Here is a 16,448-nt window from a genome sequence, read left to right as displayed (position 1 = left end):
ACGCGAGAGAACGAGCGTCGAGAAGTTCGGAATCTTCTCACTTCCCGAATAAAGGAAGTAGAAGCTTTGCTGGCGGATACGCTTCTCGCATCCTTCCTTTTTCATTTTCGCTTTTGTACAACCGAGAGCAGTAAAGAAAGTGGGGAGGAGACCCCTTCATTAAAGTTTCCACCGTCCACTTTTGTAGTTTTTGATTCAGGAAACGAACGAAACTCTTTACTTTTCGTTGGCCACGTTCCGAGATCGTAACACATTCTTATCGATCGATATATATATATATATATATATATATATATATATATATATATATTACGATTTTGTTCTTCATCTAATAAAATGTATCGCCATCTTAAGACATATAGTTATATATAAATACAAACATTTCTATATTAAAAAATATACTTTATAATATCTATTTAAAGATCCATCGATCTCGCTCTGTTTCTTCTTTCTCTCTTTCTTTCTCTCTCTTTCTGTAAAATATTTGTTAGCTGTCCTTAATCTTTTTATTTCTTCTCTCTCTTCCTCTCTTTCTCTTTTATTCTCTCTTTTTCTCTCTTATGAAAATCTACGCTTATCCGTAAGAATCGATGTTTCATTTTATATCCCAGTCTTTAACAGTAAAGAAGATCTGGGAATTCATCCTCTTAAAGAAACGGCGCGACGTTGCTATTTAGCCTGGAGCAGTTTTTAATTTACTTAATTTATTTAGCTCCCGCATAAAACTCCCATCGCTTTTATGAGAAGGTTTTCTACTTTCACGTAGACTACGACGACGACTGCAACGACGACGATGACAACGATGACAACGATGACGACTATATCTCTACTTCTCGCCATATGAATTTGCTTATATATCTTTCTCTTCCGTTTTTTTTATTTTTTGTTTCTTTTTTTTTCACTTCTTTTATCTTCGTAGATTAAAAAATCGCGAGTGAACGATAAAAGTTTAACTGCACGCAACACGTCCTTTAATTTTTTTTTACTTTGAAAAAGTAAAATTACTTGGTAACCCTTTGTAGGTATGTTTCTTTCTTTCTTTCTTTCTTTCTTTCTTTCTTTCTTTTTCTTTTTTTTTCTTCTCGTCGAGAAAACTCACGTATTTTTTTTTTTTCTTTCATAAAACGTACATCGGCTCTCTCTCATTTTGATAATTTTTTTATTCACGTCAGCGACAACGATACAAAAGGTATCTATTTTTGAACATATTGCGTAATAACCCGAATTTGTATGCTTTTCAATCGAGATTAAATAAAATTATTCTGGATATATCGTGAAACAGGATTCGGAAATAACGTTCGAACAGACACGCAACGAGTTCGAAACGATTCGTTGTTGTTATATAATACATACCATGTATCTGGATAGATACGTGCGCATATACGTATTTGTAAACGATGGATAACGCAGAAATCATTGGACATTTCAGCTTTATTCTCTTACTTTAAACCGCGTATAGGAATATCCGGAACGGTATTGTTCTCCCTAGCAAATAGTAATAGTCAAGCATGCTAGTGGTTTACCACTAACCCGACGATCCCTCTCTCTCTCTCTCTCCCTCTCTTTCTCTCATTCTCTCATTTCCGAAAGCGATATAGTATATTCGAGTAATAAAATTTTTATTACCTCGTACTTATATCCACCCAAAGTGATTTTACGAGACGGAATAACGCCATGAAAAAGAAGTATATAGTACTACAGATAGTACTATCTATTTTTCCTCTTTGACAATTATCATCTATATACTCTATATATATATATATATATATATATATATATATACATATACTTTTTTTTCGTTTGTTTCTTTTTTTTCGAATGATCCATCTGTATAATATTCGCGAAAGGACAAATGTCAAAGTTCAACTTTACATATGTCATTCCTATATTAGTTCCTACAATATTGTCCCGGAGTAACGAGCAGTATCGTGCTTTATTATTCACATTGCAATTTCAGTTAGTTCCCGATTATCCATATAATTGCAGATTATTTCGCGGATGTTCATTACCGGTTTGACCAGGGGCATGAAAATCCGTGGCTTTTCGTGCGGAAGACTCGCGCGGATTCGATTTGGAGCAGGTGTGCTTGCGTTAGCTTTATCGTCTACGGATATTATTCCTAATATAACGAACGTTCTCTTTTCTCTCTCTCTCTCTTTTTTCTCTTTCTCTCTCTCTCTCTCTCTCTCTCTCTCTCTCTATCTCTTTATCTCTCTTTCTTTCTCACTCTCTCACGCTCTCTATCCACCTCTTGGAATATTAACGTACGCGAGTTCGCATAATCGTGCATATTGCTAGAGCTCTCGAGCATTGTGTATATGTGTACCGAGGACGTTAACGTTTAAATTGGCCAGCACGGATCGAAGATTAGTGTCTCTTTCACGCTTTAATTTTCGTCCGGAGCTTAACGCTCAACGATATCTCGGCACGTTTGCGCCGAGTACTGCTCGTATAAAGCTGCAGCACGAATTTTTCATGCTACTATTTCCTTTTTTTTCTCTCTCTCTCTCTCTCTTTTTTTTTGTACGACTCTTCGGTAATTTTTTTCTCTTTTCTCTTGTATTGTTTTTTCCCCGTCTTTTTTTTCTCTTTTTTATTTTTGTTATTTTTTTTCGACATTTTTCAATATTGTTATTATTTCTTTTTTCTTTTTTCTTCTCTGTTTTTTTTTCCTTTTCTTCTAATCTCTCACGAAAATCGACAGGAAAAAATGCAAGTCGCAAAAGTGCGAACAACAACGACGTTCTTCAAATGTTAATTAACAATGGTTTCAGGGTTTTTCATAATTCTTCGTATTTCTAAATCACGACATTTACATTTTTCTGCGAAAATTTTGCCAGAGTTCTTCGTCGTTTTGTGGTTTACAGGTGTAACTAACATTCGTTATATACAGAGAACGGAGAGAGAGAGAGAGAGAGAGAGAGAGAGAGAGAGAGAGAGAGAGAGAAATAAGTAAAAGCAAGAGGTGAAACTCAATTGTTACAGAAACGAGGCTTATAATCAGCTTTGTAGAACTACATGAGAGAAACGTGAGCACGTATTATTCCTTGTCCTTTTCTGTTTCATATTTGGTTGACGAAGAACGACAGAAGGAAGGAATGACACCATTTACTACGTGTCTCGTATAAATAACTCCATGCTTCGAGCTGGATTGCCCATAATTTCGTGGATAATGGAAGCAAGCCGATAACCTTGACGCATGATTGATCGCGGCTAACCTTATCCGACGATTAATTCGATATAATTAGTAGGCTAACTGGAATTAATAAGAGGCTAATCATTCGTAAACGTGAAAGTTGTTAATATCGTCGCAATTTGAACTGAAAAATAAAAAAAAAAAAATACACTTCATTGAACAATAAATGGACGTATAATTATCGAATACAAGGTGTTACCAGTTTCTTCGCCTTTTTTATTTCTTTTGTCGCCTATGTATAACATAATCTATAAATAACAGTAAAATAAGTGGAAAAAGAAATGTTGTACGAACGTGAGGCTCATTTAAACGACGATTATTGACGAGTTCTAATAAAAATTTATATATATACATATAATATATATGTATATAAAAATACTATTTAAGAGCATATATATATTCGTATAACCTTTCTTTACCTCCATTCTGAATTTTGTTCCAAATAAAACACGTTGATGAAGTTTGACGAAAAAAAAAAAAAGGAAAAAGAGAAAAGAGAAGTGAGACACCCTGAATAATCGTTATCTTGTTTGTTTGAAACGTCGACACGAAGTTTTATGGAATCGATACTCGATTGTTAGTGTATGACCGTGAAGATTACTTTTCTTTTTTTCTCTCTCTCTTTCTTTCCCTTTCTTTCATTTATTTTTTCTCTCTTTTATTTTTTTGTAACCCCTTTTTTCTTTCTTTCTTTCTTTCTTTCTTTCTTTCTTTCTTTCTTTCTTTTTTTCTTTAAATTCTTGGTACTGCTTCTACGTTCCTAGAGCGCGACGTTCTGGAAACAGTTTTCTATGGTATTATCTTTTCATTCTTCCCTCCGTGTAAATTTCATTCCACTCTACTTTCCGCTGCATCTCGTTCCTCTCATTCTGTTTTCTTATTCTCCTTTATCTCCGTGGAACATGAAACGTTTTTTCTTCCTTCCTTTCTTCCTTCCTTTCTTTCAATCTTTCTTTCTTTCTTTCTTTCTTTCTTTTAGCTTCGTTATCTGGATTGTATGAAACGAACTTTGTCGATAATGAGATTAACGAACGACGGTGGATAATCGTACGAAAGAAATTTATATTACATAATACGATCGGTATATTTCGAACAGAAAAAGTAAAAGAAAAAAAAGAAACCAAGAAAGAAAGAAAGAAAAAGATGAAATCTTAATCCATAAGATGGATGGATTGTGAATTTCATCTATTAGATATTTTTTTTCTTTCTCTACTTGTCGCGAAAATCCATGAAAAGAGGGATATAAAGGTCATACGTCGTGATTGTGTTATACCTTTTCATTCGACTCGACGAGAGAAATCGCAAAATAGGAAAGAAAGAGACAGATAAAGAGAAAGTGTGGGGGTAAATCTGAAATGTCACGAACTGGGAAGCTACCAATCGAGAGAAAAAGAGAGAGAGAGAGAGAGAGAGAGAGAGAGAGAGAGAGAGAGAGAATGGGAGAGAGAGAGAAAAAAGTATTCGTGCTCGTGTATGCTCTCTCTTTCTCTCTTCTATAGCAACGATTTGCTCGTAGGGGTTATGCTTTTATTCATCTGTCGAAAAGGGTGAAAAGTACCGGAAGTAATCGATAGATCGTCGGTATCTACTATCTACCAATGCGTTAACTATAGCAAATATTATTTATCTGTTGGAAAGAAGTTCGAACGGAAAGATAAAGACGTTTCTAAGCGTACTTGCAAAAATATTTTTTCACGCGTAATTTCTTCATTTTTTTACTCTCTCTGTCTCTCTCTCTCTCTCTCTTTCTTTCTTTTTTCTTTTTTCCCCTCTATTCTTTTCTATTCTCCGGTTAAAAAAAAAGAAAGAGAGAGAAAAAAAACCTAACTTCTCTCTCGTTGTCTACGTTTTAATCTCCATCGTTACACCCTCTCGGTAAAAAAAACTTTGTCCGATAAAAGTCGAGATAACGTCGATTAGATTTTTACGAGCTTAACGATTAAGTTCATTCATAAATAAGGGTGGTTTCTTTGCGAAGCTAATGAAAGTCTCCGACTAGTATCATCATCATAACTATTTCCTTCTCACTTCGCTGATGGCTAGTCATCACCATAGAAGTTAACTCAAGCACTTTCTCTCTTCTTCTACTTCTTCTACTTCTTCCTCTTCTTCTTCTTCTTCCTCCTTTTCCTCTTCTTCTTCTTCTTCTTCTTCTTCTTCTTCTTCTTCTTCTTGTACTCTTTTCGACAGCTACGAAGACGACAAGAAGAAGGAAACTCCAGTCCTCTTTTCCAACGTCCATCCATCTTACCGTAGAGTTCTTCAAACCGTTATTACTGTTTCTCGAGAAAATATCGTTGTGCTCTAAGCGTTGACCTACTATTTTTCTCTGGCAACTGCAAAACCGAAGAAACTCCGTAAAGCACGTGAATGTTTTCAGGATCAATCTGTTGTTGGCCTATATGACTAGCGGAGTAGTAAGACCGTATCTAAACTCGTCTATATGTGGCCGATACTCCCTTTCTCAACTTTACTTCGAAGATATATTACTTTCCAAGATCGTGAGAATACGTACATTATATACTTATATCGATATACGTTTTTGTTTTATATACTTTGATTGATATTTCTATATATATATACATATATATATATATTTTTTAAACATTTTTATCGTAACAATTCAATTATCATCGATCACAGTTTATCGTTACATTTTTTTGTGAGACAGATAAAAGTATTCATATATTAACTGTGATTAGGAAATCAATGTAGTCTCTCTTCTAAGTTACTCCTCTTGCACCTGTGTATCTACACGTGTTCCTTGAAAGCAATCTCACAGGATATAGAATCCTTGTTTCGAACGTACACATATCCTACGTATGTACATACATACATCTGTCGGTCCGAGTAAGGATCACACGTGTGTCCTACGTTACAGCTACAGATCACGCGCATGAATACGTCGCGAATCGATACGGATTACATTTAAATAAGTAACTTACGTATGTAACTACGTAAGTACGTACGTATCTACGTTTCTAAATAAATTGATGATCCAGATCAATCTTCTGATTTCTCTTTTTCTTTTTTTTTTTTTTTTTTAAACGCTTGATATCCGTGTTTTCAAAATAAAAATACAAAGAATAAAGGAAAGGAAAAAATGAAGAGCAAGAAGAATAAGAAGAGACGAAACCATGTTCTAAATTAGAAACGAAGAAAGAAATTAATTGATGGTAGAGGATCGTGGTATACGAAATACGATAGGAGAGAACGTTTGTTATATTTTATGGTGAAACATTGATTGTCTCCTGTTGGTTTTCACTATGTTCTCTGTCCGTCTCTATTTGAAGTTCTTGCACTCGGTGAATCTGTTATTTGTGTCTGGTAGTTTCGCATACGTTTCTATGAAAAGAGAGAAAGAGATGAAGTAAGAGAGAGAGAGAGAGAGAGACAGAAAGATATATATATATATAGAGAGAGAGAGAGAGACGGAGAAATAGAGAAGAAAAGATAGATAAATCTCTGGCAGATGAGAATGCATCCTCGTGGATAGTCTCGGATCGTTCGCATGGAAGAAACGGTAAAGTTTAATGCTCTGTCTCTTCGTAGCAGTGGATAGAATCGTGCATACGTGAAAATGTAAATAACCGTTCGCAGTCGATTCGTGAGTTGATTTCTCGCTCTCCAACAACCACAATACGAAGATAGAAGCTTCGAACAATCGTCCGGAACTGTTAACATTTCAATGTGACCGGTAAATTATTACTGTTATTATTATTATTCTATTACGATCTAACGTTTGCTCCTTTCCATGTATACGCTTATACATACGTGTTTACTATCATCAAGATAATAGAGATGGATAAATCTATTCGAAAATGTTTTTTCTCTGTTTATCGATATTTCTAAGAAAAACAATGTCATAGTATTGTTACAAAGGTTCAAGTAAGTTTCCTTCGTATTAATGATAATTAAGTCGAAGAGTAGCAAAGTTACTTGGAAACTTATCGTTCTGATAATTTATCTTTCTCGATCGATTTTTAACGCTTTCGCAATTTCGTCGTTCGGAGTTTAATGGTGATAATTAAATAATTAATTAATTTTAAGAGATTTGCTCGACGATAAATACATATACAATATGTATATATATATATTATATACGCACATACAAATAGACATACTTATGTACATACACACACACACAGACGTATATTGTTCATATATTATATACGTATATTGTATTGTTCATGTCACATACACACATATAGATATGTTCGAGCTAAAGGTTATTATAATAATTAACGAGAGAGAGCCGAGAGCTTGCAAAGCCTCTCTTCGTCATCCGCTTGAGCGACTAATCGCGAGCGAGCACTTTGGTTGTCGAGCCTGCAACGTTCCGGAAGCGTCGAAGAATATCCTGGCACGTGGCTATATAAACACACCCACCCACAGAGAGAAAGACGAAGAGAGAGAGAGAGAGAGAGAGAAGGTAATGAAACGAGGATGGTATGAGACAATGAATCGCGATGGAAGCTCTATGAGTAAAGGCATCTTCGTGAAAGCCTTTCAGCGATCGATCCGCTCACGCAACGAACTTCTCTCTTGCACCCACGTGGATACGTCGAACCTTTCTCGTATGTAATCTCGTAGGTACATGTGAATACTAAAGACGTCAAAGATCGACTGACTCAGACGGAATATCAACCGGTCGTCTGTGATGAAATTGTAAACACGTTTTTATCGTTTGTCCTTTTACCTTATCTATGTACTCATTCGGTCTGAAACGCTTTTGTTTACATAAACATCTCCGAGTCGTTTCTTTTATTTTCTTTTTCTCCGAACGAAGGATAGATCAATATTAATACTAAGTACGTAACGGTGTGAAAAGGAAATGTTTATACTACGGGAACGTTGTATCGTACCTTCAATTATTATTCCATGAGAATTGAATTTTACCTTATACGTATGTCCTCTGTACGTATGTGTGTCTAACGAAACCAGTCATAAAACGAATACGCAGCATGCTTCATTAATTAAAAGTATAATAATGGATCTAGCTGGTCTGGGGAAATGATACGAAGGTGTGCTTTTAATTTATGCAGAATAGAGATAAAGAGAGACAAAGAGAATATATATCTTTTTTGTAACATAATATATATATTTGTACGTATGTACGAGAGATGACACATGCACAAAACGTTTTACTTTGGTTGCTCCATTATTAGATATAAATTAATTCTTAAAAAAGAAGAGAAAAGAAAGGGAAAAAGATACATTCTTTGCAATTTGTTATAATTTATATGTACTCACGTATTGCATCGTGACGTTTCTTTGTATAATATCTGTAAAGTAGCATTAAACGCACAAGTTTAACGGAGATAAAGAAACTAGCGAAAGAAGAAAGGACTTGATCCCAGAAAGAGATTTCCACTCCTCTTATTTCAAGATCAGCAGAGAATGCCAAGTTTTAATATCGGACAGCTTCTTTTCTTCGTAAGCCGAGTCGTAGGAAGGTTGTTACTGGCTCCTGGCCACTTTGGACAACGAAGAAAACCCCATATAATATTTCCTTTACGTTTTAACACACGCTGTCATTTTCTTCTTTACTCGACACAAAGCTTCAAGAAAAGAGAGAAGGAAAAAAGAGACGAACTGAAAGAGAACCCGAGGACCTAATCTGACGTTTCTGTACACATTGAAGCTTGACAAGGAGACAATGTATAGCCGAAAATATATATATATATGTATGTACGTATGTACGTGTATATGTGTACGTATTTTCTCAATTTTTCTCGTCATTCTTTCTATCTATATTTTTTATGAAACGTCATATTTTCCTGTTTCTTTTCCTTTTCTTTTCCTTTTTCGATATTATACATTCTCAACCACTTAGGAATCTCGAAGAACACGTTCGAGAGATCGTTCAACTGGAAGAGTGAAAAATTTTAATCATGATACATCGTTTCAACCTTACGACTCTCTCGTAAAACTAGTTTCGAAGGTTTTAACGAAGGTAAAAAAGTTTTCTGCGTAAAAAAAAGAAAAAAAAGAAAAAGAAAAAAGAAAAGAAAAAAAGGAACGAGTAAAGCAAAGTTACGCTCTCTATCTCTCTCTCTCTCTCTCTTTTCTTTTTTGGGTTTTTTCTTTTCTTCTTTTTTATTCTCTCTCTCTCTCTCTCTCTCTCTCTCTCTCTGTTTTTTTTTTATTGTACGAAAGAATCGCTAGGGAAGCGTGCGGAATATCGATTCTTGTTGTTGTTTCGTAAAGTTGCTCGAGCATTTTCGTAAATGTAGAGGGAGAGTAAACGATGTTATCAGGAGGTCGTTCACGAAGCTATACAGTGGCGTTTTGAATCTGCACGGATACGAGATGCGATGCGATAGCCGTGCAAGAGGATACGCTTGCTCGTACGTTCGATTATCGGAAAATACTGATTAAATGATCTCGATAAGGCATCGAACGTTATTATTCGTCGATGTTTCGTAATAACCGTCGAAGAAATTTCGTCGATCGACGGATTGATTTATCGTTAAATATTCGTGACTTATGCTGGTAGAATATTATCTCACAGAAAATTTTTTCAATGATTTTTCGATGATTTTTGAGTAAACCTATCTCCGTGTTTGGCCAAATTGCTGTCCGATAGTTTTCAAATATCGTGTCGGAATAATTGATCACCATCGCCACAACTACCACCATCACTACTACCACCACCACCACTACCATTAATAGCAACAGCAACACCAACAGCATCAGCCTTCAAACTCGTTTGAAATTTGTACTATCTCTCATTAATCTTCACGAATTCCACGTTACATAGTCCCTGGCAAAATCTAATGTATTGTATTTCATTTTCTCTCTCATTAATACTAATTATTCATTTATCGATAGGATTGTGGATTGAAAAAAAAAAAACAAAAAAAATTAAAAGAAATGTGTACAATTATCGACGATAAACGTAAAGTCAATCGGCGGTAGAATGATCTTTTTATTAATACGTATGATGTGTTTGAATAAAGATTGATTCGATTTACTTGTTCTACTTGAATGACTATCTGCAAAAGGCCATCTCAATTTCGAGGTGAAAAAAAGGTTGGACGAATTGTTGAATACCCCCTTTTATACCTTGTACGAACTATAAATGACCACGGAAAAGTAGAAACGTGGCTAGATGGGTAACAATTGGGTAGAAAGAGAGAAAAAGAGAGACAGAGAGAGAGAAAGAGAAAGAAAGGTGGGTGCCAATGAAATCGGTATGTACATCTCTCTCTCTCTCTCTCTCTTTTTTTCTCTCTTTCTCTTCCATCGAAACGAGACTCGTATTTTTTCTGGCATTTTGAAATAAAAAGTATTACATCGAAACTTTCGTATCTTTGCTAATTCAAATTTAAGAATTTTCAATGTCTCTGATATTGATATACAATGCTAGAAAGTTTTTTTTTCTCTTTTTTTTTTTTTTAATTTCAATTGCCCCTCCTTTCTCTCTCGAGAATTTTTACTGTAAAAAAAGAAAAATAGAAAAACAAAAAAGCATTGTTTCAACGTAATAACAATTTGACGAGGACATCGATGCGTTAACAATTCAAATGTTGCGGTGTGTTATGGATGACATACAGGACTTTTTGAAAAACGATACGTCATCGTCGAGTTCCATTGAGAGTTTTCGAGGGGTGTAGGGGGGAAAGGTGTGTGGGGGGAAGGGAGGGTTGAAGAGGGAGAAGAGAGAAAAACTTAATCGCGAAGCTGTGCACAGCTGGCAGTGGTTTTCAGCTTGGTGGAATGAAACGGGGTCACCGATCGCATTGTACTGTTCACAGCGAGAAAGCGGAGGGCTCAAGCACTTCGCAACAATTCATGCACTTTTGACCTTTGCAAACTCACTCTCTCTCTCTCTCTCTCTCTCTCTCTCTCTCTCTCTTTCTCTTTTTGGCCATGTAACAAGAAAGGCGGCCTAGTTCTTTCTTTCTCGCATACGAGAAGTGACTAATACAATTTTCAAGCATTATCGAAACTATTACATAGCCATAGTTTTATTGCGATGTCTCGTTTTGTTTTGTCGATGTGTATTTATCAAATGTGTTTCTGGATGGATTCTTTTTTTTTTTGATGATAAAAAAGAAAAAGAAAAATCGCGTATAATTTTATAGAACAAAATTAATGATCATTCAAATAACAGAACGTGTTAACGAGACAACGTAGAGATATAGATAACGTAATATTGGAGTCCGATCGACAATTTTATCCATGTTGAAGTGTCACCGATCGTTTAACTCCTATGTTCACAGTTAATACAGTTTTGACTTATGATCCTATGGTTGTCTATGATAGCAATCGTCCTGCCTATTTCATGTTATATGGAAAATGAAATTAATACTATGGCAAATTCCCCCTGAGTGTTGTATACCTATCCACCACACACGTATTTGCCTTTTGTTTCCCAAAATTTATTAGCGAAACAACACCTCGACCGACGTCAAATGCTCGTTACCCAAATCTCGTACGTAGTAAGTACATACGTACATACATACATATTTACGTATTATGCGTAACGTTACGCTTTACATTCGGTTGTTACATCGGTGAAAGCCGATTCTCTCGAATTCGTAATATCGACCACTCGTTGCTACTGTTACGTTCCCTGCTAATGCAAAATCTCATTGGAAATTTAATATCGATCTTCGAATCGATCCTCTTTCGTACCTAAATCGTCTGTATTATTGTTACTTAGAGATAACGAAGCGATCGATCGGATGTGAGATCTTTTCCAATTGGATTCTTTCCGCTAGCAAGAAATTCACTCAACGATATTGCACTTTGCCTGTATACGAAGAGAGATAGGGAGAGAGAGAGAGAGAGAGAGAGAGAGTTTCGTGGCAATTTCTGATTTTCCAATTGCTTCAGGCAAGCTACGAACTTCTTTTTCTTTTCGTTTTCTCTCTCTCTCTCTCTCTCTCTCTCTTTCCCTCTCTTTCGCTTCTTTTATCACTATCTTATACGACATTGATCGTATCAAAATATAATACATCTTATTTCTTTCTCCCTCGGTATCGCAGTCATAGCCGGAATAAAATCTCTTTAAGACGGAACCATATAAAAGGAACGTATTCAGGCCCGTGTATCTCGGATTTCTTATTTCAAAATGATGTAGGTACATGAGTAAGGATTTACAGATCCATCGATCCAATTTTCTCGGTATCGAGTAATACCCAAGAAATGTTATTTCCGATACGTGTTTGAAATGATCACAGCTGCGATTTCGAAAGCGTGGAGGTCGTGAACTAAAGACTAGCAGGAGTTTCAGAAATGCTCAGCATAACTGAGAGTCGTGGAACACATACTCGAACTTCGGCACATTTGGCTTATGTACGCGCGAGAACGAGAGAAGGTTCATTTGCTTTCGACGCCGATGGCCAATGGTCTAGCTTGTAGTATGTGCGTGTGTGTGTGTGTGTGTGTATGTGTGACAGGGAGAGAGAAAGGGATTGGCTTACTCTACACGTGTTCACCACGCGTACACTCGATTATACGTCCTAACATCTACGAGTCGATGTTACTCTACCGATCGTTCGAGTTTCCATGCTATTCTCATCCACGTTGGCTTCGACCATGATTAACAGTGTCCGTTAAGCTCGTCAATTATTTATGACGTAATAACAAAGTAGGATATACGACGAGCAACAGTATATCGTGTGTTCTCCCGACTTTTCATGTCGACGATTATACGGAATAATTATTATGTTAACCTTCCTGTGGCTATATTCGTGCGAAATTGTATGCGTTTATAAAAATAATTCTTGCTCTTTGGAAGAAAAAAAAATAATAATGGTGATAATAGAGCTTATTAAATTTTACATTGTTCATTGGATTTAAACGACGTTATATTTCGATCGATTTTGAACATCGACTATCTCAAACGTGTAACTTTAAATTTTCGTTAATATTTCGTCTAGATCTTTTAACCGGCTTAACAAATTTTTATTTCTTATTTCAGATGCAGAGAGCGGTGCTACTGCTCTGTTGGCTGCCGCTCCTCAACCACTGCCACGCCGTAAATCCAGGTAAACTTAAAGCGTTCGGCCTAGAAACGATTTCCTTCGAAGAAAAGTTCCGTTCGTTAAATTAGATAATTAAGAAGGTCATGCGGTTTACGGGAATTATCTTAGAGATAAAACTTATTTCGTAAGATTATGAATTAGTCAAGTTTCGTGATTTACACGAAATTGCAGGTTGATGTCTTTTTGGATGATCGTGAAGAAGAAGAAAAAAAAGAAAAAAAAATAGAACAATTTCTGATACTTGTAATCAAAATAAAAAAAAAAGAAAAGGAAAAGAAATAGAAAAAAATCGAAAAGGAATGAAATGAAAAAAAAAATCGAGATGGTAAAAGAAAGAAGAAAATTTTTCAGATGGAAATGGAATTGAAGAATTTGATTTGTTCGAGAAGGTGAATCGAACAGACTGTGTAGTTAATGCGAATCAACGTGCTATGTTAAGCTTTCGTTATCACGCGAACGTATAAGCCACGTTTACATAGTGCATCGGGCTTTAAAGGTATAACGAATGAACGAGTAATGGGGGAGGAGAAATAGCAGCGTTAGGTGTTAGAACGCATTAGTATCCAAGCAACGTGCTGGACAAAAACAGAATGTTAAACCTTCTATCGAAGTAGTCATTATGATCGCATATAGATATTTCTTTACGAATTTGTATCAATACGAAGCATGTACATATAGGTTAGAATTTATTTCAATCGAAAGTATCGAAACATTTTTGTACTTTATTCTTTTTTTTTTTTTAAATACACGAACGTGAAGAATTAACGAACGATTTTTCCTAGAAAAAGGATATCTCGCACCGATTATTTAATATTTTTAATTTAAATTATCCTTCGTGATAGAGATACGGTGAAATTTGCTGGCAAATCATGGGGCACACGTGACGCCGATAATTTGTAGTAATGACCACCAACGGTGATTCGTTGCAAGCTCGGTGGTTATACGTCTAACGATCCTCTCAAGGATCTATCGACGTGTAGGTAGAGGTAACTTGTACATACATAGATACATATATATATATAGTATACTATTAAACCGCGTTCTAGTGTTCTAAGTTTGAAATTCGTAAGAAATCGTCGAGAAATATTTTCTCTTCATTTTAGATTCCATATCGAATCTCGGCCGGTGTGCGCGTTACACGTGCTCTAAATTTTTATCTCCTCGCCACGAAGCGATCCGTCATTCCGTAGCGTGAGATAATGTACGTCGGTCGAGATCACGAGTGGACGAGGACTGTAAGTCATGTAACACGTGCTTCGCGATTACGTCGAGGAAACTCGTCGACTTTTACGCTTTCTCTCTCTTTCTCTCTTTCTCTTTCAAAGTCGTAAGGTACTGTAAGCTGTAAAAATCTGGCCGGCTATAGAAAGTTTCTAAGCGAGTAGTAGTAGCTAACTCGTAACTTTTGAAAAAAAAAAGAAAAAAAAAGAAAAGAAGGAAAGATCGTGATGGATAGGTCGTTATGTTTTTTCTTTTCGAATAGTATAAGCAAGTGTTGCATATAGGAACGTAGGATTTATTTAAAAATAGGAAAGGGAAAGGGAAGGAGAGAGGGGGGATAGATAGAGAGTGGGAGAGAAGAAAGAGAGATAGAAGAGAAATGGCTCGCTCGTGTGTACAAGTTGTATGGTCGAATAACGTTATACAGAAGTGTATCGCATTTAATTTGGTAGACGGTAAACGGTATTCATTGCTTCTGTCGACATTATTGGACGTGTTACATAGGTACGAGTGCATCGTATGCGTGTTTAACAGCATGGAACGAACACAACCCTCTCTCTCTCTATCTCTCTTTCTCTCTCTCTCTCTCTTTCTAGCTCGATGTTGGCACGATAAACGAACGACAGAAATATTCGTCCCGTTTTACTTGCTCCGGTATCAGCGAGTTCACTCTCTCCCTCTCTCTGTCTCTCTCTCTCTCTCTCTCTCTCTCTCTTTCTCTCTACGAACGCTTAAAATTGTAACGCTACTCGATAAACTCGATAAATTCGTTTCAAGTGGTGAGAGAGAGAAAGAGAGAGATACAAAGTCGACCTTCCTTTGAATACGTTGGAAAATCCAAACGATTCCTACCAGTTGAAAAGTCTTCAGAATCTAGTCGAAAGTTCTCCATTATGATCTTAAAGTGCCGAAGGAATATGACTGCCTTCGGTTTATCGGAAGTTTAATAATACTGGGTGTCGAAAGTGGTGAACTTTGATTCGATTCTCTTCTCTTTCTCTTTTTCCTCGTCTCTGTATCGTTTACTCTCATCTCTTTTTCTCTATTCTTTCGTTTATCCTATTTCTATTCCTTATAGAGGAATATACATACGTCGTTATTTAAATTGACCAGAAATAGATACGAATAAATTTTCTTCGGTAATAACCATAAGATGGAGTTATCGATATATCGAAGAAAAGGATCGATTGGTAGATGGTAGTAGTAAAATTTGTCCGCGGTCGGGGGAAGATCTTTCCGTTTAAGACTCCGAATCAGGATACGAGCATTCCATAAAGTTTAGCGCAACTTAATCCGCAGATTGAAACGCAAAGTACGGGTTTATGTAAAGTCCGTGGTGCATCGAACGCTTACCTCCATGCAATTTGATACTTTCAAGTCGGTGGTAAAAGTACTACTACCGGTAACTACCCTTACGTTGAGTACGGAGTTTCAGGGAACCCACCCTATAGAAGATACGCTATATAAATGTATGTATATATATATATATATATATATATATATACATCGAATGAAGCGGGTGATTACTTGAGAAATCTTTGGAGAAGTAGTAGCAACTCTTTGGATTAGTTAAAACGTATCGATGTTACTTATCCTAACTATATCCTATCTTTCATCTCTAACGTGTAATCTTCTTTAATAGCATACCGTATACGTATTTTCACTTAATAGTAATTACTCGCGAATCTTTTTCAAAGAAAAAAACTATATATATATACACCATATTTTCATTTAATAAAAGAAACTAATTAAATTATATAAAATGAAGGAAATCAATTTATTATAAATCTTTTTTTTTATTTTTCTTTTTTTTCTATTTTTTTTCTTTTTTTAACATCGGCACACAAAAATTGGAAAAAGAAAGGAATAATATAATGCATCCACCTGAATAAACGTGCACTTCAAGTCATAATAATTTTGAAAATTCCAACATATCGTAGAGGGAGAGAGAGAGAGAGAGAGAAAGAGAGATGGAAGAAGAGAGAGGGAGGAAGGATGGAGCAAAGTAGAAACGATTATGAAAGCAGTTTTCC

At 35.8% G+C, this 16,448-nt stretch overlaps 1 protein-coding gene across 2 annotated transcripts in view; it reads left to right on the top strand.

The window, feature by feature from the left end:
- Positions 1–16,448, top strand: part of LOC127068319 (suppressor of lurcher protein 1) — a 299,973-nt gene that overhangs the window by 49,314 nt on the left and 234,211 nt on the right. For both annotated transcript variants that reach the window (XM_051004344.1, XM_051004343.1), the window contains exon 3: positions 13,131–13,197. In XM_051004344.1, the coding sequence (XP_050860301.1) occupies positions 13,131–13,197 (67 nt within the window). The remainder of the gene's footprint in view (positions 1–13,130; positions 13,198–16,448) is intronic.

This window comes from Vespula vulgaris, chromosome 13 (assembly GCF_905475345.1).
Source record: "Vespula vulgaris chromosome 13, iyVesVulg1.1, whole genome shotgun sequence".
In the NCBI taxonomy this organism is placed as follows: domain Eukaryota; kingdom Metazoa; phylum Arthropoda; class Insecta; order Hymenoptera; family Vespidae; genus Vespula; species Vespula vulgaris.
This window is presented reverse-complemented; position numbering and strand designations above follow the sequence as displayed.